Source organism: Ambystoma mexicanum, chromosome 1p (assembly GCF_040938575.1).
Source record: "Ambystoma mexicanum isolate Mex_15411 chromosome 1p, UKY_AmexF1_1, whole genome shotgun sequence".
NCBI lineage: Eukaryota > Metazoa > Chordata > Amphibia > Caudata > Ambystomatidae > Ambystoma > Ambystoma mexicanum.
The window spans coordinates 1,005,277,384-1,005,303,290 of record NC_090921.1 but is presented as its reverse complement, the minus strand read 5'-3'; the positions used below and the strand labels follow the sequence as shown (position 1 = coordinate 1,005,303,290).

The 25,907-nt window shown below is 46.8% G+C and overlaps 1 protein-coding gene across 1 annotated transcript in view; it reads right to left on the bottom strand.

The window, feature by feature from the left end:
* The window catches only part of COG4 (component of oligomeric golgi complex 4), a 984,804-nt gene that overhangs the window by 254,104 nt on the left and 704,793 nt on the right, over positions 1-25,907 (bottom strand). The window contains exon 9 of the mRNA XM_069654962.1: positions 19,676-19,809. Coding sequence (XP_069511063.1) covers positions 19,676-19,809 — 134 coding nt within the window. The remainder of the gene's footprint in view (positions 1-19,675; positions 19,810-25,907) is intronic.

Sequence of the window (25,907 nt, the reverse complement as noted above, 5' to 3'; positions counted from 1 at the left end):
ATTTTTGACTCTGTAGGGTCTTGTTGAGGTCTCGCAGGTCGAGAATAGGGCGCCATTTTCCATTTGGCTTCTTTACCACAAAACACCGTGAGTATACCCCTAGGCCTTTCTGCGATGCAGGGACTAATTCGATGGCGCCTTTCTGTAACATGAGTGTTACTTCCTGCCGCAAGATATTTAGATGTGGCTGGGATAGGTGTATTGGTGGACATTTTGGAGGTTTGCATTTGAATAGTAGGGAATGTCCGTACCTCACAGTGTCCAAAACCCACTGATCTGTTGTGATGGTCTCCCATTCCTCGATGCAGCTTGACACTCTTCCTCCCAGAACGGTACGCTTCCCGTCATTGCTGGTCTCTGTTTGCTCGTCGACGACGAATAAGTTGGTCGTCTCTTGGAAGACTGAAAGCTTCTGCGCCGGCTTGAGGTCTGAGAGGCGCGTCTATATCCTTGGGAAGGATACGCTGATCTACCAAAAGATCTATCCCTGGTTGCTGAGAATCTTGAGTTTCCAGATGCTCTTCTAAAGGGACGAAAAGAACGAAAGGGCTTACCACTCTGGAGAGAACCCAACAAGCGTGCTGTATCTGAGTCCTCCTTCATGCCCTTCAAGGCCTCGTCCACCTTTTCTCCGAAAAGAAGATCACCTTCGAAGGGCATGTCCAAAACTTTATACTGTACTTCGGGTCTGAAGTTGGTGCACTTAAGCCAAGCCTGGCGTCTTAGAACAACTCCGTTATTTATTTGTTTAAAACCCGAATCTGCCAGGTCCACCGCTATGTTAATAGCATGATTTGATGCTTCTTCGCCTTCTCGAACCAGGGACATCGCCGTTCTTCTATGTTCTTCCGGGAGGTGGTCCAGGATAGGTGCCAGTCTGTGCCACATCTCCCTGTCATATCTGGCCACAATCGCCAGGGAGTTAGCTGCTTTCACAGTTGAGGCCCCCATAGAAAGAACCTTCTTACCAAACACGTCTTGGCGCCTCGCCTCATTATCTGGAGGGGTAGAGCATTTATGTTGGGCCTTTGCTTTTCTCGTCGCCGCCGACGACACCACCGAGTCCGGTGTAGGTTGAGCCGAAAGACACTTCGGTGTAGAGTCTGGTACTTTAAATTTCTTTTCAATGCGGCCTTTGACAGCCGTCTCAGAAAATGGGTGACGCGTGGTTTGAACACCTTCTTTCCAGACATGGTCTAAAATGGGTATTGAGAATATTGAGCGTCTACTCTTGCCCATATGGTCAAAAAGAAAACAGTCCTTTTTCTCCTCCTGTTGGACCAGGCCAAACTCCTTGCACGCTTTTTCCATCATAGAATGAAAGGCACCTATATCGTCCGGTGGTGACGGGTGAGTGGGACTCTTTGGTGTTTCCGTTTCCACATCCGACACCCAGGATGGATCCCTAGATGGTGAGAGGGATATATCTGACGCTGACCCGTGGTCAGATAGGGAGTCCGAAAGCTCACCTTCCTCCTGGACTGCTGGAGTAGTTGGAACCCCGATCGATCTGGTCGGGCGGTGTGAAGGGCCGGGCTCGTCGACGGGGGGTGTCGACGGTACAGGTGGAAGCCTTTCGTCCAGCGATTTCAGCAGCGAGTGTAAGGAGGACAGTACCTCCATGAACAGGGTCGCCTGAGAGCTTGGAGGTTGGGTAAACACCTGAGAGCAGGTTGCTCCTGATGGAAACCTGGCTCGTAGACCGAGGTCCTCCGGGCTCACAATTCTGAAGCCGTCGTCTTCTTTCGAGGCAATTGACGCTGCCTGTTCCTGTAGCAATGTGTCAGGCAACCCCATATCAAATACTTCTGGTCTCCAGGCCAGAACTTCCGTCGACGAGGACATCGTCGCCGAGGTCGTCGCTGGGTTGATGACGGGTGAAATCGACTGCGTCAGCGGCAGTGAGGACACCGACTGGTTCGTCGTCGTCGACGTTGGGCCTGCAGGTGGTTTAGGCGGTCCCGCCTTCACAGCACTCTCCCTGCGTTTATCCAAATCTCTACTCGTGGCTGATGTGTTGATCGCCCGAGGAGGATTTAGGCCTCTCCTTTCCTTTCTTCGACGAAGTTGACGAAGATGTCTTTCTTGCAGAGTCTTTAGAAGAGTCCTTAGAAGAGTGACTTCGTGGAACGTCCTTTTCCGCAGGTCGTGACTTCTTAGCCGGAGGTTCCGACGAAGTTGAGCGTCGAGGGGCTCCTGATGTTTTCGCAGAGACCACGCTGCGCACAGAGCCCACCTCTGACTGAGGGTACGCTCCCGCACCGTCATTTAACCAGGATACCAGCCGTCGATTTCGATCCTTCAGGGTTTTCTGGGAAAAACCTTTACATATTTCACACTGGTCTGCCGAGTGGTGAGGGTGGAGGCAATAAATACAGTCTAAATGGCCGTCCCCCTCGTAAACCTTCTTCAATCCGCACGTGGCACACGGGCGAAATAGAGGTTTTCCCGACATTCCGATAAAATTAACAAACTCACAGGAGTTCGACAATTCGAAAAATGTAGCAGTAGAGTCTACGCGAGGAGATCCCACTATCTTTGGAGACGGTTGAAATCTGACGGGACCCGCGGGGGCGGGGCTTTTATACCGCTACGTCCTACGGGGCATGCATGAACGGCCCCAGAGAGGACGTAGATGTGGATAGGACACACAAGTGTCGGAAGTTTTTTCCTATAGGAAACGACTATATATGTGTACCGAGGGTTCCCAGTCTGACGACGGGGAATATTCTAAGCATGTGAATCCATGAAAGATCCAATGCTGGAGAATTAGAATGTTCTTAACGAGTCAGACTTCTTCCGACCCACCACATGGTCCACAGGAATCTATTGATAGAAAGGTGCATAAAGACAATATTTTCCAATAGTACTTGACTGCAGTTACCTTAAGTGCTTCCCATTTGCTGTAATGTTATGCATTTCTTGAAAAAGGCCATGTGTGACAACAAGACTGATTACAAATCTCAGAGACCAAATACAAGTGAACTAATGTCTCAAAATAACATCCACTTTCTTACCGTTCATACAATCGTTGGCTTATTCCCTTTTCCATTGTGACAATCAGCGCAACATGTGCACTATTGAAGGAGCGTATTCAAGCCACTAGAACGCCTGCATGTGGAGCTGACAGCTGACCAACAGTTTCATCACGTGGTGACTTTACATCACAAAACAACTAGACCATACCCATTAGGTTATACCATGCTCCAATATCAGGTAAATAAATGACATTCAAATGTTCAATATAGGTTTTATTTCAAATCCACTAAACCATTGACAATTGCTCCTTAGTGTAAACGGTATTGCTGAATCGCACATCTCTTGTCACATTACCTATTGCATTATACGTTGTTACCAAGGAGATGTGGAGCATAACCCTACTTGTTCAAAATAAATCTGACCATTGTAAAAGGTCATTAGGACCTTCAATATGTGCTCTCAAATTATGCATCCAAAGTCTTCCCAGAGTACGAATCCAGGACCGCTCCAATAAACTGAAGCTTATGTGATGGGGTCAAGTGAGATGTCTTCCTAAATTTCAAGAAGCCCAGCTTATGGATGAATTGGCAAGTATAACAGATCATTTGAAGCCTGTTTGGTAGAACAGGCTCTGATCAGCTAATCATCCAGGTAAGGGTGGATGTGAATCCCCTCCCTCCTTAGACTTTCTTCCAGCACCGCCATGAGTTTGGTGAAGACCCTTGCTGCAGAGATGAGCCTGAATGGCAGGACCTGAAAATGATAATGAAAACCACCATCTCTTAAACCACAGGTACTTTGTGTTTGTGATGAATTGGCGCATGAAAGTAAGCATCCTGAAGGTACGACACCAACCAATCCTAGAGACGAAGAGCCTGAACTATCTGCGAAAGTGTTACCATCTTGACCTTGTCCTTCCTGAGGAACCTGTTCAAACGTCTCAAGTGCAAGATGGCTTGTAGTGCTCAATCTGTCCTTCTTGGGATTAGAAAATAGGGAGAGTACCAACCTTGATTCCTCTCTGCTGCAGGTACTGACTATCGCACCTTTCTCCAACAGGATAAAAAATCTCCTGTAGGAGGAGCTGCTCGGGATCTTTCAAGGATTGTCCTCCCGAAGGACAATCAGGGGGTCTTCTTAAGAAGGGGAGGCATTAGCCATCGGCCACTGTCAGCAGTGCCCAAGCATCAGAGGTTATGCCCCGCTAACCCACCAAATGCTTAGTCAGCCTGCCTCCACCACAGTCTTGTGAATCAGGAACACAAAGGGGTTTTGGGTTTGTTGCTGAAGCGGAGGGCAAAGAAGCAGTGGTAGAGAGAAAAGCTTTTCCTCCTTGTCCTCTTGAACCACGGGGCGCTCTTCTTTTGCCCCTTTTTGTAAACTGGCCTCTTCCTCTAGCAATTGAGGAGTAGAAACAAAAAGGCTAACCCCTCCAGCCATGCCACCCCCCAGCCATGCAAAGACCCCTGAGGTTGATTAGGCTGGCGTATTGCTGCTCCCAGCGACTTAGCTGCCACCTGTAATGTTTCGAGGATTTCATCAGCCTTTGAGCCGAAAAGCTGGGAGCCATCACATGGCATATCCAATAGTCTTGATTGAACGTCGGGAGCAAAAACTGATTTATTTAGCCAAGCAAATCTTCTGACAACAGTACTCGCTGCCATAGTCCTGCTATCCAAGTCTGCAGAATCCAGACCAGACTGGAGAGATTGGCACATGGCATCCTTGCCGTCTTGCACCAGGTTAAGAAAATCCTCTCTCCTGCCCCTCTGGGGTATGGTCTATGGCCAAAGGTATCACATCCCACAAAGTGTGAGCATACGTGGCCAGGGCACAAGTTGCATTTATGGACTTGAGGGCCATATTGCCTGCGGAAAATACCCTCTTTGCTAAGGCATCAAACCTTTCGTCATCTCTATCTGGTGGGATAGTAGGATAAGCTGCAGCCTTGGAAGTTGACATGGCTGATTGGACCACCAAATCTCTCGGGAGTGGGGTGCTTTGACAGGATATCTGGGTCCATTGAGGCAGCCCTGTATTTCTCAGTCAAATTTGTGTTGACCAACAGCACTCTGGTTCTTAAGGCAGTGTGGAAGGGCAACACTGGCTCTCTTGGAGGTCCTCTATCAAAGACATCTTTTTCTAGGATTGCTTCGGGTTTTCCTCATCCCAGCTATTCAGGGACCTTTCCCATCATTGCTCTGTATGACGGGTCTGAATGATCTGAAGAATCAGGAGTGGCAAAATCTGTTTCTGGCAAGGTGTCTAAGCCACTAGTCTCTTTTAGAGTGACCACCAGATTTTGCATTCTAGACCATCTGAAATGAATTCTTCCGGCACATTGGGAGTACCATAATCCAAACCAAAAAGGTGCATCGTCATCTTCCTCCTCCTCAAAAATCGACCAAATTGTCTTAAAGAAATCAGCCTTTGGCAAAGGCTTAAAAGAGACTGACACCATGACAGAAGGTCTCGAAATCCTCAATGACGACAAAGGCGTTGAAGGCGCTGAGGGTGTCAACTGCATAAATGGCTTTGACGGTGGCACTGGTTTCAATGGACCAGGTACCCGCTCCTTTACAGGAGTCAAGGAGGAAGGTTATGATTTTAAATTGTGTCAAGACGAAGACTCCTTAGACGAATGTTGAGCAGACTTATTGATCGGGCTCCTTGGCACGCAAGTAGTGGTCTCAGAGGATACCCTGCCAGTTTTTCCAGACGTGGTGAGTTTTGAAGGTTTCTTGAGCTTTTTCAAAGGGGCGCTCGGAACCGCCTTTTGAAAAACCTCTGATATTTGGAGAGGACATTTCTCCCAGTCAGCAGCAAATGCCGATTTGCTTGGGAAGTAAACTAGTTTGTCAGGAGAGGAACCAGACGAAGACAACCGCAAACAATGGTGTTGTTTCTTAGTCTTCTTGTGAGAAGCGGATGAGGTCGAATGACGATATCTAGATCTTGAGCGCTTTGAATGTTTAGAGTGCTTTTTCACTGCGGAAACCTCTGAAGTCGTCCGACGACCTCTTTTTTGAAGGAGTAGTAGAAGGGAATTTAGAAAGGGGCCTATCTGTCACAAGTTTCGCCTTCCTCAAGGCCTTTACCATCATCGACTGACTGGAACCGCAGTCATCGACTCTGTGGTCCAAACCCTACACCACAGGCAGATCCAATGCGGGTCCGTAGTGGCCATTTTAGCACCACAATCGGAGCACCGTTTGAAACCAGTTTTCGGTGAAGACATTTTCAATGAACTTCAAATTGTTTTTAGAAATACACAGTGAGAAATAACTGAGGCGATGAACTGTTTGAAGCGTGCTGAGCATAAGGAAAAAACAGAACCCAGGCAACAGGTGCTGCACAAGCTTATAACAGCGTCAATGTCACGGCCGAGGACAGGACGCAGGCTGTCGAAGGCCATGACTCAATGACGCACAGTGCCAGGTACTAAGGAAAAAAGTTTCCGAAGCTGCAAACAGACTTACAAATATATCAAAGATTAGGAATACGTGGGAGGACACAATCCATTGGAAAAATGTAATTTATAAGAACAGTATTTTACAGTTACAAGAGAAAAACAAGGGGAACCAGTCAAAAACCAAGACTAAAACTTACACATACACCATGTGCAAGGTTAAATTCGGGTCAGAGCTGGTATATATTTGTAAGTGCTGCCTGGTGAATCACAGGGGAATCAAGTTGTTTTTGGAAGCAGGGAAACCGAAAATATCTGCCGATGTACATGCTTTGTGTCCATGCACAATGAAGGACACTGCGGCAGAGTGAAGGAGAGTTCAGTTTGCTTAACAAGATATAATGCCACAGTCACCTGAGCATATAGAAAGATGCAGTAACTGAAGTTTAGATTGTGGGATGAGGAGAGAGCGGGGAAGTAAGCCTCCTTCAAACAATCAGATCACGTACCAGTAAATGATGTGCTAGGGAAGGTTTTTTGTCCTTCAATTATATGCATATGCATTGTGAAATGTATATACTTGTATTCTGATGATGCAGTATTCTTTGTTTGTACAAGCCTAATAAGAGTAGGCTTGCTTATGTGTTATTAGATTTGAGACACAAACAATGTCTGGAAAACATGATAATGCTCCGAGTTTGTGTAATAAATACTGGAGCCAAATTAGAATTTTGAGCTCAGTTCTCATACTTAGGAGGGTGACTAATCTTCTGGCCGTTGTGATTAAAAGTGTGCTTTCTGAGATCTCATGTCTGTCTCTCATTGCAGTGTCGAGTCAACCCAACGGACAGCAGTGAAGAACAAGTTACTTTCTTACCTGGTAACGTTCTTTCGATGGGATGGTCCGACGACGTATTCTATATCTATGACATGTAATCACCACAGCTGTGCTGCTTCGGAAACTTTTTTCGGCGTCTGCGTCCTGCGTCGATGACGTCGATGCGCCGTCGTCGAGGACCTCCTCCGACGTCCGACGTCATCCGATGTGATAAGTAGGACGCACGACGCCCGTAGCCTCAGTTGTAGTTTTTTCCCCCAGAACGTGTGACATTAGTCAACTGCCATCCAGACACAAAGCCTTGCGGAACGTAAGCTGCAATCGCAAAAGAAATTCTGCAGCAGGGAGGGAGCGATATGGAATACGTCGTCGGACCATCCCACCGAAAGAACGTTACCAGGTAAGAAAGTAACTTGTTCTTCGAGGGGATTGGGTCCTCCGACGTATTCCATATCTATGACAGACTCCCAAAGCAGTACAAGAGCAAGGAGGAGGGAAAGAATTTAGAATCAAAATTTAGAATTGCCAATCAAATAGCAGAGCAAAGGACCGCCTTGCCAAAGGCCAGATCCTGTCCTCGGATGGAATCGAGGGAATAGTGACGTACAAATGTATGTACAGAAGCCCAGGTGGCTGCATCACAGATGTTGCGAATAGGAACACCCCTCTGCAGGGCAGTAGCTGCAGCCATACCCCTGGTAGAATGGGCCCGCAAGCCAGCCGGCGGGTCCTTATCTGCCAAGCGGTAACTCTCAGAGATGGCCAAAATAATCCAGCGAGACAAAGTCTGTTTCGTCACAGCCTGTCCCAAACGTTTTCCAGCGTAACCAATAAAGAGTTGATCGTCCACTCTGACCTGGGACATGCGTGAAACATAAAAGCTTAAAGCTCTCCTAGGATCAAGCCTATGGAGCCTCTCCTCTTCCTTACCAGGATGCGGAGGAGGATAGAATGCCGGAAGAACAACCTTCTGGGCCAAATGAAATTCCGAAACCACCTTCGGAAGAAAAGAAGGACGAACTCTAAGGACAACCCTGTCCTTGTGAAATACAGGGAAGGGTGGCTTAAATGAAAGTGCCTGTAACTCACTCACTCTGCGAGCGGAAGTAACCGCAACCAAAAACACAGTTTTCAGAGTTAACAGCCTCAAAGGACAAGAATGCAAAGGCTCAAACGGAGCACCCATAAGAAACTTAGGAACAAGGTTTAAATCCCAACCGGGCACCAGGAAAGGTGACGGAGGGAACACATTAGTGAGTCCTTTCAGAAACTGTGAAATTAAAGGGATTTTAAAGTAGGAACACTCATCAGACGAGCGCTTAAAGATGGACAGCGCCGCCAGGTAACCTTTAATGGTACCCACTTGCAAGCCCCTCTGGGCCAAAGAAAGTAAAAAGGACAGAACCATGGGGATGTCACATGCAAAAGGATCCACATTCTGAACTCTGCACCAGTCGCAGAACTTACGCCAACGGCAACGGTACAGAGACTTTGTTGCTGGCCGTCGGGCCGAGAGCAACACCTCCATCACGTCTTCAGGGAGGTCCCACTCCTTATACCTCAACCTTTCAGAAGCCAAGAGTGAAGGTTGAGGGATCTGACCTCTGGATGGAGAACCTGACCCCCCTCCCGTGAGAGCAGATCGTCTCGGTAGGGAAGACGACGTGGAGGGCAGATGGACAAGTCGAGAAGGTCCGGGTACCACGTCCTCCGAGCCCACGCCGGAGCAATGAGGATCATCCAGGAACCGAACTTCCGTAACCTCCGCAGCACTTGCGGGATGACGGGGACTGGAGGAAACGCGTACAGCAGCGGGAATGACCACTCCGCCACGAACGCGTCTCCTAAGGCTCCTTTTGGAGGAAATTCCCGCGAGCAGAACCTCTCGCACTTCCGGTTGAAACTGGAGGCGAAGAGATCCACTTGAGGGGTCCCCCAAAGGGCGAAGATCTCCAGGAGAATCTCCTGAGCCAACTCCCACTCGTGAGAGATCGTGCTCTGCCTGCTCAGAGCGTCCGCCGTCACGTTTTCATCTCCGGCCAGATGAACTGCCGAGATCGAAACTTCCTGCTGGATGGCCCAGAACTCGAGCTGCATCGCCTCCCTGCACAGAGGAAGTGACCCTGCCCCCCCCCTTTTTGTTGAGGTAGTGCATGGCCACTGTGTTGTCCGTCAGGATCAGGACATTCTTTCCTCGCACAGTCGGCAGAAAAGCCTTCAGGGCTAGCCTGACGGCCCTCAGCTCCAACAGATTGATATGGAGTCTGGACTCCGACGGAGACCAACGACCGCTGACTGTCAGCTCGTTGGCATGAGCTCCCCATCCCGTGAGGGATGCATCCGTCACGATCGTCACCTCCGGCCAGGGAAGCCAAAATGGAGCCCCCTTCATCAAGTTGCCTTCGATGGCCCACCACAGAAGGTCCCGGGCGACCGAGGGTGGCACCTGAACCGGGTCCGACATCCTGCCGGAGGACTGCGACCATTGCATCTTGAGTGCCCACTGCAAAGATCTCATCCGCAGGCGAGCCTCTGGCACCAGAAGAATGCAGGATGCCATGAGGCCGAGCAACCTCAAGAACTCGAACGCTGGGAGCGTCTGGGCATGCTGAAACTTGTGCACCATCTGCTGAATGTGAAGAGCCCTCACCTGGGGAGGAAAACACTGCCCCAGGGAAGTGTCGAGCACTGCTCCGATGTACTGGAGCCGCTGTGTTGGCGTCAAATGGGACTTCTTTAAATTGAGGGAGAAGCCCAGCCTGTGAAGGGAGTGGCAGGTGACGGACAGATGATCCAGGACTTGCTCGGGAGAGCTCCCCCTGATCAACCAATCGTCCAGGTAGGGGTAGACGTGAATCCCCCCTTGCCTGAGATGCGCTGCCACCACCACCATGAGCTTGGTGAAAACCCTCGGGGTGGAGGTCAATCCGAACGGCAGGACCCGAAACTGAAAGTGCGAGTCGCCAACCGCGAACCTCCGGTACTTCTTGTGCTTGGGATGGATCGGCACATGGAAGTAAGCATCCTTGAGGTCGAGAGACACCAACCAGTCCTGAAGCTGAAGGGCCTGGAGGACTTGAGAGAGAGTAACCATCTTGAACTTGTCCTTCCTGAGGAGCTTGTTCAAACCGCGCAAGTCCATGATGGGTCTCAATCCCCCGTCTTTCTTCGAAATCAAAAAGTAAGGGGAATACCATCCCTTGTTCCTCTCCGCTACAGGCACCAGTTCTATGGCGCCTTTCTCCAGCAGGGCTTGAATTTCCTGCGCAAGGAGCGGATCCGGACTCTGCAAAGAGAGGTTCCCCGGTGGATTGTCGTGAGGCCTCTGACGAAAGGGAAGACAGTAGCCATCGGTTATGATCTCCAGAACCCACACATCTGAAGTATTGGCACGCCACTGCGCCAGCCTTCCCCCAACTGGCGAACCATGGGACATGGCCTCATGACTGAGAGGTAGCGGCTGCGGCGTTACCTGAGGGCAAAGAGGCAACTGCCCGAGCGGCCTTGGCACCATGGGTACCCTGTCGGCCACCTCTGGTACCCCTGCGTTGGCCTCTTTGACTGCCAGCTCCTCTCGCTTTACTGAAGGACGAGTAATAGCGAAAGGAACCACCCCTCCATTGCTGTCCCCTAGGACGAAAAGGCGGAGGTTGGCGAACTGCAGCGCCCAACGACTTTGCTGCAGCTTTGGAGGTCTGCAAACTCTCAAGGCTCTCATCAGCTTTGCTGCCAAAAAGGTGTTCACCGTCAAAGGGCATGTTGAGGAGCCGGGACTGCACATCAGGAGCAAACCCCGACTTACGCAACCACGCAAACCTGCGTATCACGGTGCTCGCCGCCATGGACCTGCTCACGCATTCAGCCATGTCCAAACCCGACTCAAAGGACTCATACATGGCATCCTTACCATCCTGGACCATAGCAAGGAAACCATCCCGTTCGTCCCCTTCGGGAATATGTTCAGCCGCTAACGCAACACAGTTCCACAGAGTGTGTGTGAAACGAGACAAGGCACAAATGGAGTTGGCCGCCTGAAGCGCCATACCACCAGAAGAAAACACTTTCTTCGCCCAGCCATCAAAACGTTAGTCGTCCCTATCAGGAGGGATGGTAGGGTACGACACCTGCTTTGCCAGGGCCGTGGCCGCCTGCAACACCAAACTCTCCGGAGTGGGGTGCCTGGTCAAGTAGCAGGGGTCGCTACTGGCTGGACGGTATTTTCGCGACAATTACCTGCCCACCGCCGGGAGACTCTCCGGAGCAGTCCAAGCCGCCGCCACCCTTCTCTGTAGAGCCATATGAAACGGCAGTACCGGGTCAGTTGGGGGACCAACATCAAGGATGTCCGTGAGATCATCCTGCACAAACTCCCCTGGGGGAGCAGACCATCCCAAGTACTCGGAAACCCTAGCCATAAGGCGCCAGTACGAGGAATCGGCATGAGAGCCAGGCTCAGGCCTACAAAACTCCACCTCCGGAGAGGTGTCCAGTCCACTGGCATCATGCAGTGACTGCCTCAAATCGTCAAACTGACTATGGCCCGAGACCATTTCATCTGGAACCTGACTAGGAACCAGGCCATCAGAATCCTCATCCACCTCCGAAATATATTCCAGGTGGCGAAAAGAAGGCACCCGAGAGTGCTTGCTCTTAACTAGAGCCTTCCTAGGGGGTTCCCCCGTGCCACGGGGTACCTCCGACACCCCGGCCTCGAAAGGCGTCGAGGGCGTCGAGTGAATCGGCGCCGGCGTCGAGAGAACAGGCATCGGCGCCGAGAGGATTGGCATCAACGTCGAGTAAATCGGCGTTGACGTCAGATGCAGCGCCGCCAGCATCGACGGCGTCGACACAGTCCTCGAAGCCGGAGCTCCGAGCGTGTCCTTCGACGACCTGAGTGTCGACGGCATCGTCGACTTCCTCTGAGCCGGAGCCTCGAGAAAGCCTGTCGATGCCCTCAACGCCTCAGACATCGATGTCTTCCTCGAAGACATCACAGGTGCACACGGTCTCGAACGCGTCGAGGACCGGGACCTGGAACGGGTACGTCGAGAACTAGTCCCCTTGTCCGAACGGGACCTCTGCCGTGACTCGTGCCGACCACTCTTGCGAGCGGTGTCTCTCGACCTCTCACGGCCGACCCCACTCGGGGGCGCGGACGGCTTAGTACCCTGCGACTCGAGAATCACCAGCATTTTCTTCCCGAAGGGAGCCCATTCCTCCGGCGTTGCACGGCTGGTGGGGTAAGCGACGTGCCGGGCAGAGTCCTCAGAAGAGGACCTGGAAGACGACTGCTGTCTGCGCTTCCGAGAATGCCTCGAAGAGGCCTAGGAGTGGCGAGACCGACTCCTAGAAGGAGACCCACGAGACTTCCGACGATGACGCGGAGAGTCACCTCTCGAATCATCCGTCGAAAGCCCCGCAGACTTCGACTTCCGGGGCTTGGACACCCGACCTACTGACAACTTCTTCTTACGTTCACGTAAGGCTTTGGACGTGAGCGACTGGCAGTCGATACAGTCATCCGTGTCGTGGGCCTCCCCGAGGCACCAGAGGCAGGCGTCGTGCGAGTCCGTCACCGACATTTTGGACCCACACTCCCCGCACTTCTTGAAGCCCGGACGCGGGGTCGAAGACGAAGTAGAAGACATCTTCACACGAAGGATTTTCTCACAAAAACGAACAGGTTCGAAGAACCGAGAAGAACAGAACTCCAAAGAGTCGAGGCGTTAACCGAGATTCACGAAGCAACACGTTTGTGGAAAAAACGGAACTGAGGCTACGGGCGTCGTGCGTCCTACTTATCACATCGGATAACTTCGGACGTCAGAGGAGGTCCTCGACGAAGGCGCATCGACGTCATCGACGGAGGACGCAGACGCCGAAAAAAGTTTCCGAAGCAGCACAGCTGTGGTGATTACCTGTCATAGATATGGAATACATAGGAGGACCCAATCCCCTCAAACTACTCTTCAGTCAGTTTTCCCAGAATGTCAAAGGATATTTTCTCTGGGATCGCCTCCTCTTTTGAGTTTGGTGTAGGAGGTCTTGAAATGTTCGAAAATCTGTCCCGATAATTACCTTCTCTGTTAAGCCTAGAACTATGGCTACTTTCAGGGCGGTTGGATCTCCCATGGACTCTAGGATAAGTAGGAACTTGAGGAGATGTTTCTGTGGACACACGTTAACTTTACAGTGTTGTTTTGGATTTATGGTGTCTGGATACATCAGGTCCAAATGGACCCCGCTCTATAGGCTGCCCAGGTGTGGTTCGCCCTGACTTGTTCTCGAGCTTGAAAGTGAGAACTATTACATTAGAGGGCATTGTCCTCTTCAGGCTCTGCATCTCTGGTATCCTCCCATTCTTCTCCTAATGGGCTTCCTCCTACTGCCAAGCTCCTTGGGTACGCCACATGGTTTCGAGTGGGGAGATGGACAGGGAAGAGACCTATTGGCCACTGGACTAACTCTTCCTTCTTTTTTTGGAACAAAGGGTGTGGGGTCTCTTCGGAGATAGGGGGCTTCCCCTGATGTCAGAAAAACCTGAAAGCCTCCCAGTGGGCGTGGTCGATTTGGATTGCCACCTCTCCAGTGAGGGTTGATGCTCTTGCAAGACATCTCTGGAGAGGAGGGGCAATGCATTCACAAATTGCTCCAGCGTTCGAATCTCTAAGACTTCTGGGAAGGTTCTCCTTGCTAGCCATTAGTTTACAAGATTAAGGATTCATCGAGCCAACTTCATCAGGGTTTCCTTTGGGAGTAACTGAGCATTCTCAGCATTTTCTCTTTAAGACGACAGAATGTGGCTGTGTTTGGCAGTAAGTCAGGTGATCCCAATTGGATAAATATGTTGAAAATGTATGATGTTTTGTGTCTGCAGGAGACCTGGTTGAAGGACGACACTCTGCTGCTTGTTGGCACTTTACACAGGTTTTGGGTTTACAGAAATAATGTATTACATAGGGGTCCCAGTCGTCCGAGAAAGGGCCTGGCAACTAGAATACATACGTCACTTAACTTGTGCCTAAAGCTAATCCCCAGCCAGTCACTCAGACCAAGTTCTGTCAGTCTCTGTAGCGCAGAGACGCAGACTACAAGCTTCTCATACCTAACATTTGCATCCTAAAGAGAATTTTAAAAAGTTTTTGCCCCTGATGGAAGGCTAGCAGAGTTGCTGGCAACTTCTGCTGATGCAAGTATACTCATTATGGGGTATTTCAATGCCAGCCTTGGGGAGGATGTCAGAACTGAGGAAGAAAGAAAATCTATGGAAGCTGTTTGTGGCATCCCAAGACAGAATCAGTGCTTACAACAGGCAGACTCTCGAGAGACCTCCCTTAACACTTTCTTACTACAAAATTCCTTAGTTGAACTAAATGGGAGGTGTTCTGGTCACATGCCCCCTAAGTCCACCTTTACGTCTGCTATATGAGTCTCTTTAATTGACTACTGCCTGGTAGACTGCTATTAGTTTTATTGGTTGATGGATTTTGCAGTCCATGAATGCCCAGAAAGAGACCATGAACCGTCGGCCCTTTTGTGGAGTGTGGTCCCGCAAGACCCTCACCGGTCTACTGTTTTAGCAGTTTCTTTTAAAGCCTCATGCATAATGAAACTATCCAAGGACAAGTTAACTTCTATTTTAGTAGAGGTAGAGGTAGAGTCCGGTAGGCAAGGTTTTCTTTCGCAAATTCAGTTGGCGCTTCAGCGGTAGGAACTCCTGTTTACGAGAACTTAATTGCATTTATTGCCTGTAAATACTGCAGGTGTCTCAGTTTGCCTTCACGCCACTGATTAGACAAGTACAAAGATGCTGCTTGTTTCGACGGCAAATGTTTTAGGGATAAATTCGAATTGTGGGCTGCATCTAAGAGCAACAAGCTGTCAGTGGGTCAGTTTTTTAAAATCAAACAAGAATATAAGAAAGATCTTAAGGAGAAGGAAAACGTATTTGCTATGTTGCAATGGATCCTTTTGTAAAAGACATTTAAGTAAAATAATGTAAGGGGATTTTGGAACTTAGTAGCCAGAGATTGTTCAGATGGTCCGCAAGTGGACAGTAGCTTAATTTCGCCATCAGAGTGGGTATCCCACTACAAAGCTATTTTGTATAATGCAGTAACGCCAGCTCCACTTGTGGTTTGGCAACCGAGTGACTCCAATAATTAAATCACCTTTTCATTGCAAGAGATTTTGTGCGCATTAAAAAAAAGTATGTCGGGTAAGGCTCCCAGCTGAGACAGTTATGGTTCCCAGACTGGTGGGCACCAATCTTTCATAAACTATTCAATGTTATAGCGCACACTTGGGTCTTCCATGCTTCATGGTGTAAGAGTACTATCATCCCTGTCTATAAGAAGAGTTCACGTGCTGATCCACATTGTTTCCGTTCCATTTTTTTGTGTTTGACAGTGCCTCAAAGATCTTTGCTAGCTGTCTGGCAGTTAGACTTGCTTCGTGGGCAGTGGATCATTATTTCATAACCCCCTCTGAAGCCGGTTTTACTACAGTTGACCACTCTTTTCTTCCTAAAACGATAGTTGAAAAATACATTTTTATTAGAGGTGGTGGAGTTTATGTAGCCTTTATAGATTTAGCGAAGGCATTTGATTCTGTAGACCATGCTCTTTGTGGCGCAAACTCCAGAAACAGAGTACCTGCACCTCTTTTACGATGATCATCAGCCTTTATTCAGATTCTAGGGCCTCTGTTAGCCATCTAGTTCAGGGGCCATCTGAGGAGTTTAAAGTCAATAAAGGGGTAAGAAAGGGTTGCTTTAAGGGCACCTCTCCTTTTTCTCATTTTCTTATTCCTGTCTTTCGCATGATGTATTATCACTGCCGGTTTTAAATGGCATCAGTTGCCCTTCACTCCTATGTGCAGACAATGCTATATTACTTAATTTAACTCCGAAAGGCCTTTGTCTGTCCTATGCTGCTAGTTATTTAAAAAAAAAAACAGGCTAAATGAAAACTCTTCAGAGACAAATATAGTTGCGTTTGGATGTAATAAATAGAAATCTACTTGGTTGATCAACAATATTAAGATAGAAGTAGTGGATACTTAATATCTGGGGGTGATTTTTACAGGCAACTGCTCCTGGTGGAAAATCGTCTTTGGACCAGCTCGGGTGGCCCGGCGAGATTTTACTACAAATTTGGTGGCCATCATTTCGACAAGTGTAGTGAGGTTATGGAGGCCAAGGTCCATTCGACCGTTTTATACAGCAGCGAGATTTGGGGTGTAGGAACTATCTTTCCTTAGTTCACATTCAACATGGGTTTCTTCTGAAACTATTAGGCGTAGGTCTGAGTGCCCCGGGGGCAGCCATTAGGATGAAAACGGGCGCCCCCCTGCATCAGTGTGCGGATAGAACTACATTTTTTAGATTTCTGTCAAAAACTATTTTTAAGCACGTCAGAAAACCCAAATATCAGAAATGGTATGGGGGAGATGCTGTCAAAAGGTTCGCAGGTTACTTATCCCTACCTGAGGCGCTGTAACTCAAAGTGTAGAAAGTGGGGAGTTGTAATGACTAATCACCAATAACTTAGTTATCATTAAACACAAGCATCAACATACAAGGTAATCACCCACCTCTAGGCTTGATTCTTCCCGGGTGTAAGTAATTAGTTTAATGAGAAATGAGGTTCCTCCTAGGAACCCTTTCACAACCCCGCTCCAAGAGCCGGGACGCAAGAGAGCCCCAAGGGAAAACCCCCGAAGGGGGGAAAAAACCCTGTGTTGAGCTGCTCGGGTTCGTGGAATCCTGATGACAGCTCGAAAGATGAGGCTCCTCAACTGGTCTTCCTATGAGGATATCAATGCGCTGGATACTGAGCTAGGAATATAAAGAATGAGATGTAGAATTAGTAGTGAGTGGAGAGGGAAGGTTTGAACAGAGATTGACAAAGAAGAGGGCTTACCCCAGCTGTTATTGACCAACGCTGTACGTGATGATTAAAGCAGGTAAAGGCTGAACCCTAATCTCTCAGCACGCCTGAGGGAGCAGCCTGAAGAAAATATTCTCTCCTGTACTTCCGGGTAGGGAATCCTACTTCTTTCTGCCCAATGGATAAGGTCTGGAGTCCAAGAAAAACTCCCTAACACGCAAATAATGCCAGAGGGCTCCGTGAAGGTTAGTAAACAAACTGCTGAATGTCCTGAAACTGACCATCTGTGGAGCGTAGCGCCACTCTGGAGTAGAGAAGCAATGCGAGTTGCACCCGGCGAGGTGTCCGGAAATGCTGTGTGAAAGCCAGGTGGCATGGCTAGCAATCCATTTGGATCCGGTAGAAAGGCTAGAGCGTTACCGCCTGTTCCGAGCTCCGACATACTGGAGGGACTCAGGGTAGCTCACACAACGCGAGAGACAGGATAAACAGAATGAAGAGTAACAGGAGTAAACAATGAGCAGCTGAAGAAGGGTATAATCAATAAACAACTCAAAACAAAAGCTTAAGTTCTAGAGTTTGATTTTGCTTTAAATATTATCAACTTGTGCTCACTGAGGTACTAAGTAACTGTTTGCAGTTTGTCTTCTGAAAACATGTCAATATGCACAATCCCGATGATCGTGCTGTAGGCGTATAATGGTAAGGTTAAATATGTTACCACTGAAAGTTTATATGTCCTGACAGTTTAAGGAGAAGAACTGTTGTTATGATGCATGGGTAGGATTTACCCTACTCTTTGTTAATATTTAAGTTGTTAGATCTAAGGAGGAGGTATTTGTGCCGCCAATTTATCGAACAACATTACAACAATCTTGGAGGCCAGGCAGTATATTTGGTCAAGTACAGAGAGTAGCTTTGATTTTGATCTTAGCCAATATATCAATGCCTCTTTAAAGCGTTTGGGCAGGACATTTCAAATGCAAGTTTTAAGCCCTGTATGAATTGAAGTTTAGCTACCTATATATTTGGATTGCTGTCTAACTTTTAAAAACATTTTTACTCAATTGTATATGAATTAACGACTTGTATTCTACTTTTGCATGTGCAAACTGTTGGTTACATTTTATGTAATTCTTATTCTGCATTAAATGTAAATGGCGCAAGCCGAATAAAGTATTACCTACCTGTAGAAGGACTCTCACCTTTCCTAGGAAGACTGTTTATCTAACTAAAAGTAGTCCCCTTCGTATTATCTGGTAGGACCGTTGTAATTCTCCCTTCAGGAGAGGGATAAAATAACAGGTTTTAAGTGAGTCATGCTAGTGGTATTGGGTGGCCAACCTCTCGAACTTGGTAAAGAAAGCTCCCAAGTATTCCCCCTCACAATAGGGTTGCAAAACCCTGTGAGGGAGGGCTTGATTCCCTGGTCCACTACCTAAGCAGTCTAGACTCTCCTGATGTCTGGTTGACAATAAGTCTCTCTAGGGGAGTCTCGTGAGAGGGTGGGGGTGCAATATCCAGACTTGAGACCCTTGTAACAATATCCCCATTATTACGGATTTCAGGGTTCAATAAAAATTCGGGGCCAATGAGGTTGAACTCCTCATCCTCTCTAGACCCACTAGCGAGTTTGCTAGTCTGGGGAGCGGTTAGGGGATGGGAGAAGGGGGTTGGGTAAGGTCAGCAGCAGCGGACTACTCTCCAATAGTACAGAGTGACAAAAACAGGTGAGGAATCAAGCTGTCCACCTTAAAGGAGCATCGTACCGGTTTACAATGTTCACTTCCCATATAATCAATCAACATTGTGGAGTGGTGGGAGGTGGGATGGAATCCTTCCTTGGGCATTCTTGTCCCCAGAAAGGAGAGGAGGCACCCTAAGTGGGATCCCACTTGCCCCTGCCCCTACCCCTAGAAATGGTATTGCATAGCAGGCCTGTCTCCATAGTCCCAAATGGGGCATTTCCCCCTTGGTGAGAAGGGACGAGTTCAATGAATTTGTCACACTACAAATGTATTTGGCTATAATTCAGTCACATAACGTATAGCTGCTTTTGGATTTTTTGTGATGTAAACAAAAACTGGCCATCTAATTAACTGAACTTTTTTTATACACGCAAAATGGGTATTTGATATACTTCATCCCACAAGCGTGCCATTGTTTCACTTTATATACATGACTTTACAATTAAAGACATTGGGTGTCGGTATAGGAAAATGAAAATGAAATGTGGCCTTTGGAGTGCACAATCATGCACTGCGGCGTAGGTGAGGTGAATCAATGTACGGGGACCAGGAAACATGCTGTGCAGAGGGTGGTACGGTCAGTTCTGAAATATGCAGTGACAAGCAAGGAGTTAGAAACAACACAATGTGGAAGGAACAAAATACTAGAAGGGCTGCGGGTAGTGTCCTGTCGGAATCATGAGAGAAGAGAAGCACCTTGTAGCATGGTGGAAGGAGACAGAAAAATGCTTCATAGTTGCTGGGCAGCACATAGAAGGAAGATTCCCCTGCTTTGGTATTCAGCTGTGAACCTAACGGCATAAGGTTTTACCTTGCTTTATCTCTTCAGATGCCATGGAATCTCCCACCTCAAAATCGGAAGTGATGCGACGTTTCAGGAAATTTAGATACAGTTCACTCCGAGCACTCATCAGGGCCACTTCAGCGAGAATTGGGTCAAGCTCTCTGCAAGTGTACAGGAAAATAAAAACAGTGTCAAAAAGGACTGTGAATTGTACATTATGCAATCTATAAGCACCATTCCAAAGGCAAAATGCAAAGCCGCTTTTGTAATATTTAACAGCTCTAGGGCACTTAGACTTGAACCTGCTGCGGTAATCACTCTGTTATAGTTGCAAAAACAATGCTAAGTATCTGCTGCAAGTGATCGCGCAAATAGGATCTCAATGCCCCATGGACCCTCTATAATTTAAACAATATAATTTCGATGTTAAGGAGTCAGCAACCATTAGCCTTCTTGCCAGGTCTCTTTAGCCTTCTTGACATATTCAGCTTCTGGTATTTACTTACACTGTGAGGGCATCATGAAGTACGACACAGACAGCAGACTTCACGTTTAAACAAAAGGTATTTTACAGAAATGTCAGGATGGTTGAAGGCCTAACTTGCCCTATGCTAAGGTGGGTTTTCGCTACCTCAACGAAACTAAGGAAAGTCTGTGTCAAAGAGTTCGGCTTAAAAGCCTGTCTGTGTCCAAAACCTATCCTTTACCTCACAACTATAATAAGCCAATGTGTAGGGATGTCAAACTCAAAAGGTAACCGTGTTCAACTCAAAGTTCTGAGATTCTGGATCACAGCTGTTTTTCAGCTCCCCTTCCAAAAGCATAAGAAAGTTCCACGAAAGAAACGTCTGAAGGGTTATCTTCTCCAGTACAGGCAATATAGTTCAAGACCAACCCTTGGGGTTCCCTTCCCCAAATTTTAAGTTGCACAATAGTATTTATTTATTTATTTTTTTCCATTTGTAAAGCGCCTAAGCCCTGGGGCATCAGGGTGCTGTTGCAGAACAGTTACATTTATGCATAGCTTAATACATTGCATGAGACAAAAAAAGACAGACACTAATACAAAAGGGGTTTGGGCGATTGACAGTGGATCATTGGGGGTTAGTGTTAAGAAAGGAAGAAAGCAATGTGCACGGAATCTCACAGTGTACAACTTTGAATCTAAATATGTGCATACAAGACCCAAGACTTGTGTATACTAAAACCCAGGAGAAACAATAATACCTATATATGAAAAGGAATGTGGGGTAAGCACTTAGAACCTCCTTATGACTGAAAGGAAAGTCGGCAAACTCCTTACCCACTATGCTATTACAGATACTGACAGCGCTAAACCCACGTAGAGGGCAAGCAAGGACAGGATCTGTGAGCTGACACTCTGTATGATACAGAATAAGGAACTTAGAAACTGTACTCACGAGGACCGGAAAGACCACTTGAATGTCAGTAAACTCACGAACCCAGTTGAACAGGAACCCTGAAGGCTATAACAGCAATGGGTGGAGGAAACTAAATACATAAGACCCTAGTCAAGGGGCGAGTAGAAATAGTGATATAAAATAGTGAGGAAACAAAAGGGCATTTACACTGGGACTAGTTACAATAACACCAACACCTAATAATCCATGGGAAATGAATGCAGAAGTGAGATGGAAAACATGGAATGGATCCCAATAGAAAGTAAGGATCAGGAGCAGGGAAAATGATATCACAAAAGGAAACCTTGAGGCAGGAAGCTGAATCTATAAAGGGAAAGACTAAAGCATCAGGTTTTTCAGTAGCAAAGGACAGCAACAAAGAAACAGAAAACACAGGCGAATTGGGCAGCATTAAAGGGTAAAGCACAGAGACAGGCTGCCTGCAGACAGAGGAAGACAGAAAGGGAAATCCAGTGAGCAGAAATCAATTAAGCACAAGAATCCGAAATCCAGGGCAGAGGAACAAGAAACAGGAACTGGGCACTAGGCACAAAAGCTAGGAACAAGGAACAGGAACTAGGTACTAGGCACAAAAGCTAGGAACAAGGAACAAGGGACCAGTCACAACAGGAACACAGCAACAATGACCAGCGCTGGACTGAAGCAAACTGAGGCTTTTAAAGCTGCTTAACGAGCACACCCCTCAGGCGTGCCGCCTGCTGCACCTGCAGCCACAGGTGTTGCCTATCCTCCACCCAGCCTTGTCCTGCAAGGGAGGAGGTGAAGCAGTAAGCCGGGCATTCTGGGAAGCATAGTCATTTGATTAAAGTAGCAGTAGCATGCTGGCTGCCAAAAACCTGGAATGGATCCGGAAGGGAAGTAATTTGGGAAATAAGGTTTTAGCGCTAATATTATTGTAGCTAATGTGAAATTATTGATACAGAAGGTGATGGAAGGAGAACTTTTAAGTATTGTTTCTTTCAACTACTAGCAGAGACTGCCTCCGCTAAGAGCACAGTATGATACGATATGGCATTTATAACGCGCCTATACACAAGTGTTTCGAGGCGCGACGAGGCAAGGGAGGGGGAACAGAGGGAAGACAGACAACGATCTTACTAGGCCAAGTGTTATTCAGATCTCGTAAGTGCATGGGAAGGGGAAAAGGAATAGTGCAAGGGGGAAGGGAGAGGGGAAAATGCAGTACATGGGATAGTAGAATAAATAAGATAAATAAACTGCAGGATGGTGGGAAGTGCAAGGTAAGAGCAGATATTAGTGCTGGTGGTGGACTGTAGGGATACAGAATACAGTCCCCAGGTGCAGGGTTGCCAGGGAGGCAGTGCAAGTGGGCAAATGGCGGGGCCTGGGCCCAAGGTCACAAAGGGTGGCCATGTAGCCAGTGCAGTTATTTTAGCCAGGAATTCAATTGGTGTGACAGATTGCAATTACATAAACAAAAGCGGTTCACGCTTGTTCTAAGAAATAAGGCTGTGTCTGTTTATTAAACCAGGGGCACAAATATAGGTGTCAGTCATTCTGGGCTGACCGACAATAGGCCCTCAAGAGGGTCCATCCATAGTCACCCGGGGTTTTCATTTTTTTTGCACGTGTGCAGTAAAGTCCTATGTTCGGGTCTCCTACAGGTTGCGTCTCAATCATCCCTACGGATTAAAGGGGAGAAACACCGTACATTTCTTTTTCTATTCCAATGTCCTTTTTGTTTTCCAATGTTCGCTTGTTTGTGGTTCTTGAATAATTTTTCAAATTTGGTACATTATGTATTTTTCTTTTGGACCTTGACCTATCCTTGAATTTTTCGCCCCCGGTTAATTAATTTATATCATCCATATTGTGTTTCTATTTTCATTACTTTTTGTTATTTACATTGTGGCGATGGATTGGATATTGCATGTTTGATGCGTCATTATTTATGTTTTCAGCCTGGAAGGTTGAAACACATGTTCAATGTTTTGGTTAATTAAATTGAATCTCTGTTAATCTGATCTATCAGCACAGTGTGATCGTGCAATTCTTGTTTTAGTGCTTTTGTAATCCGCTAAGTGACAGACAGAAAACAAATGCATGCATACTGGGAACCTTTTTCTGAAGGAGAGCCCTGGTGAGGAGTTCAAGAATATTTCCAAACTCTTTAAAAGGGAGTTGCAGTGATTTACCAGTTAATAAACAAACAACAATTTTAATGATTTTCTCACAGGGATCTGATCAGATTCTTGCAAGATATTACATAAATCCTACTTCTAATTTAATATTTTCACATAATATGATACAGTTTTGTTCAGAAAATGCAACTAGTTGGGATTCTAGAACTGTCAATAAAGGATGTGCTGCTGTGCCCTATCCAAGACTACATCCTTCATTACAATGGCTGATCCTGGCCCAGCTGAAACATACCAGCCTGCAAGAAGATGATACTGAAATAAGGGATAACAAACTTTTGGACCTCCAGACTAAGGTGACTTTAGACATTGCAGAAATCGAAACCAAGCTGATTAATGCGGAGGACAGATATACGGATCTTACTACAAAGGTGGTTGCTATAGAAGAACATTTTACCACTGTGGATGACAAAACTGTTAGGCTGTATGATCAGATAAGGAATTTGGAAATCCAAAATGAAAAGTTGACTCAAGTTATCTGAGCAAGAAAACTTCTAGGAGGAACATCATAAGGGTGACCAAGGCACTTTATTGGGAAGTCTGAGATTTCTAACTAAAGAAATGATACTCAAAAAGTCACGTGAGCTAGGTGATTTGTCATGGGGAGGAAATAAGATCATGATTTTTGGTAATTTAAGTAGAGATGTACTGGAGAAAAGGAGAACTTTTAACACAGCAAAAGAAAAAACGAAGAGTAAGAAGTTGCAATACGATATGATGTATCCTGCTATACTCCGGGTGGTGATTGAGGGTCAGATTCATTCATTTTCAGATAACAGGAGCGCTAAGGCTTTTTTGTCTGACCTAGACATTACACCTATGGAGACTGTTTCCACATCTCAAAAGAGCGTACCACAGAGAAAAAAAAAAAGATGGCTTCATTCCTGGATTAACTTTTCATCATTTAAAGTACGTAACTTTTTATGATTTTGTTTATTGAATACATAAAGATTTAATTAATACATGGGAGTTGGCCATTATAATCAATGGTTCTTGCAATACAGGAAAGTTTAGATGATACACGAACGAATGGTGTCTTGAGTAAAGCACCCTAACAATAACAACATTGGATCATGCTGGCACGTAACGTTTACACAGCAGTGACGCATTTGGTCGAGAATGCCGGAAGCTTCATACCTCCGATGCAGTGCGCAGAGAGTTCGGGAATGGAGGAAGATCAAAGCTGTGGACGTTCACACTGCAGGGGAGAGCGAACATTCACTGGACTTTTTCCCGGGATGACACTGGACTGGCTGGCGTAAAGACGATGCGATGTGCGATTGCACCAACAAATTGAAGTACAGTGCAAGTGGGCTTATTTATTACGCTTCGTACGGATATAGGGTGTCTATCCAGTCGGAGTTCAGGCAGCAACCTGCTTTCGGACCGCGGGCAATATGATATGTGAACAATTTCAATGGACACTGGTAACGGTGGAAGTGAGCTGTCTAGGAGGTGATGGTTGCAGTCTTGCTGCAATAAACAGATGTGGGGGAGCACCTCATTGAATCCAGCTTGCGAGCGCCATACACGGTGTCACAGGAACAGTCTTTCACGCCAACCTAGGGTGGGCAAAGAAGCCTTATATTTCAACCTCATACCCAGTGAACTTCAAACAATCCATTCATTGACACTCAGAGTGATGGGAGAATTGAAGTGGCGTAATTGAAATAGATGTGACCATATGCTGAGGGTGGGGAGTTCTTCAGAATAGCTGTTTATTTTTCTTTAATTTTATTTTTTTGTTTAAATGTTTGGTTTACATTCAAATTCAAACCTTTCATTTTTTATTCTCTTCTGTTTATTACTCAAGTTACGTAGCTTTCCTTGTTTTTTTATTCTTTCTTCAGATTCTTATTTTCCTTTATCCTAGCAGTGCATTTTCCTGTTTATTGTTCGTAATGTTGTTCCAGAAAGATATTAGAGCAAACACTAATTTTCTTTCATTTGCAGCAATCATCATCGCCCAGCAATCTTCAGGTGTTAGGGTTGTTTGGGTTTTCATGAACCATTCCCTGGATTGCTGTCTTTTTTCATTCAGTGCCAGGCATATCATGATTATGTGATGTATACTCTCTGTCATCGTTAAGTTCTTGCAAAATCGGCAGTATTTTTTGCTTTCTGGGATTTGTTTCCTGGCTGCCATTATTTCTCGAGTCGGAAGGATGTTTAGCTGTAGTCTCAAGAATGTGTCTCTTATTGGAGGACGGAAAGATTTGCAAGTACGATGGTAGTTGGTTAATCCTTCTATTGTCAAATGCACTGTATATGTCATGCCGGTATTTAGCTTCTGTTTGGTTGGTCTTCAGCCAGTCGTTCTTTCTTAGTTTGATTTTTGCCTTTTGTGGTCTTTCTAGTAACATTTCCATTGATATCTCTTGTTCTTCTCTTTTTGCTTCTGTCAATGTTTTCCATATTTCTAAGGCATGTTCTGCGTTGTCAATTTTCTCAGTTCTGAATATTTCAAGAGGTGGGGTATTGGATTTGGTCATGATTTTCCGGTATAAGTCTAGCTGTTTCCATAGGACGATGGATTCAAGTGATTGGAGTGCAAGTTCAGCTTGGATGCGTGTGGTAGGCAGTGACATTGGCAGGTTTAACACTTTCTTCCAGAAACTCCCTTCCAATATGTCCCAGATGTTGCTGTTGATGTTTATC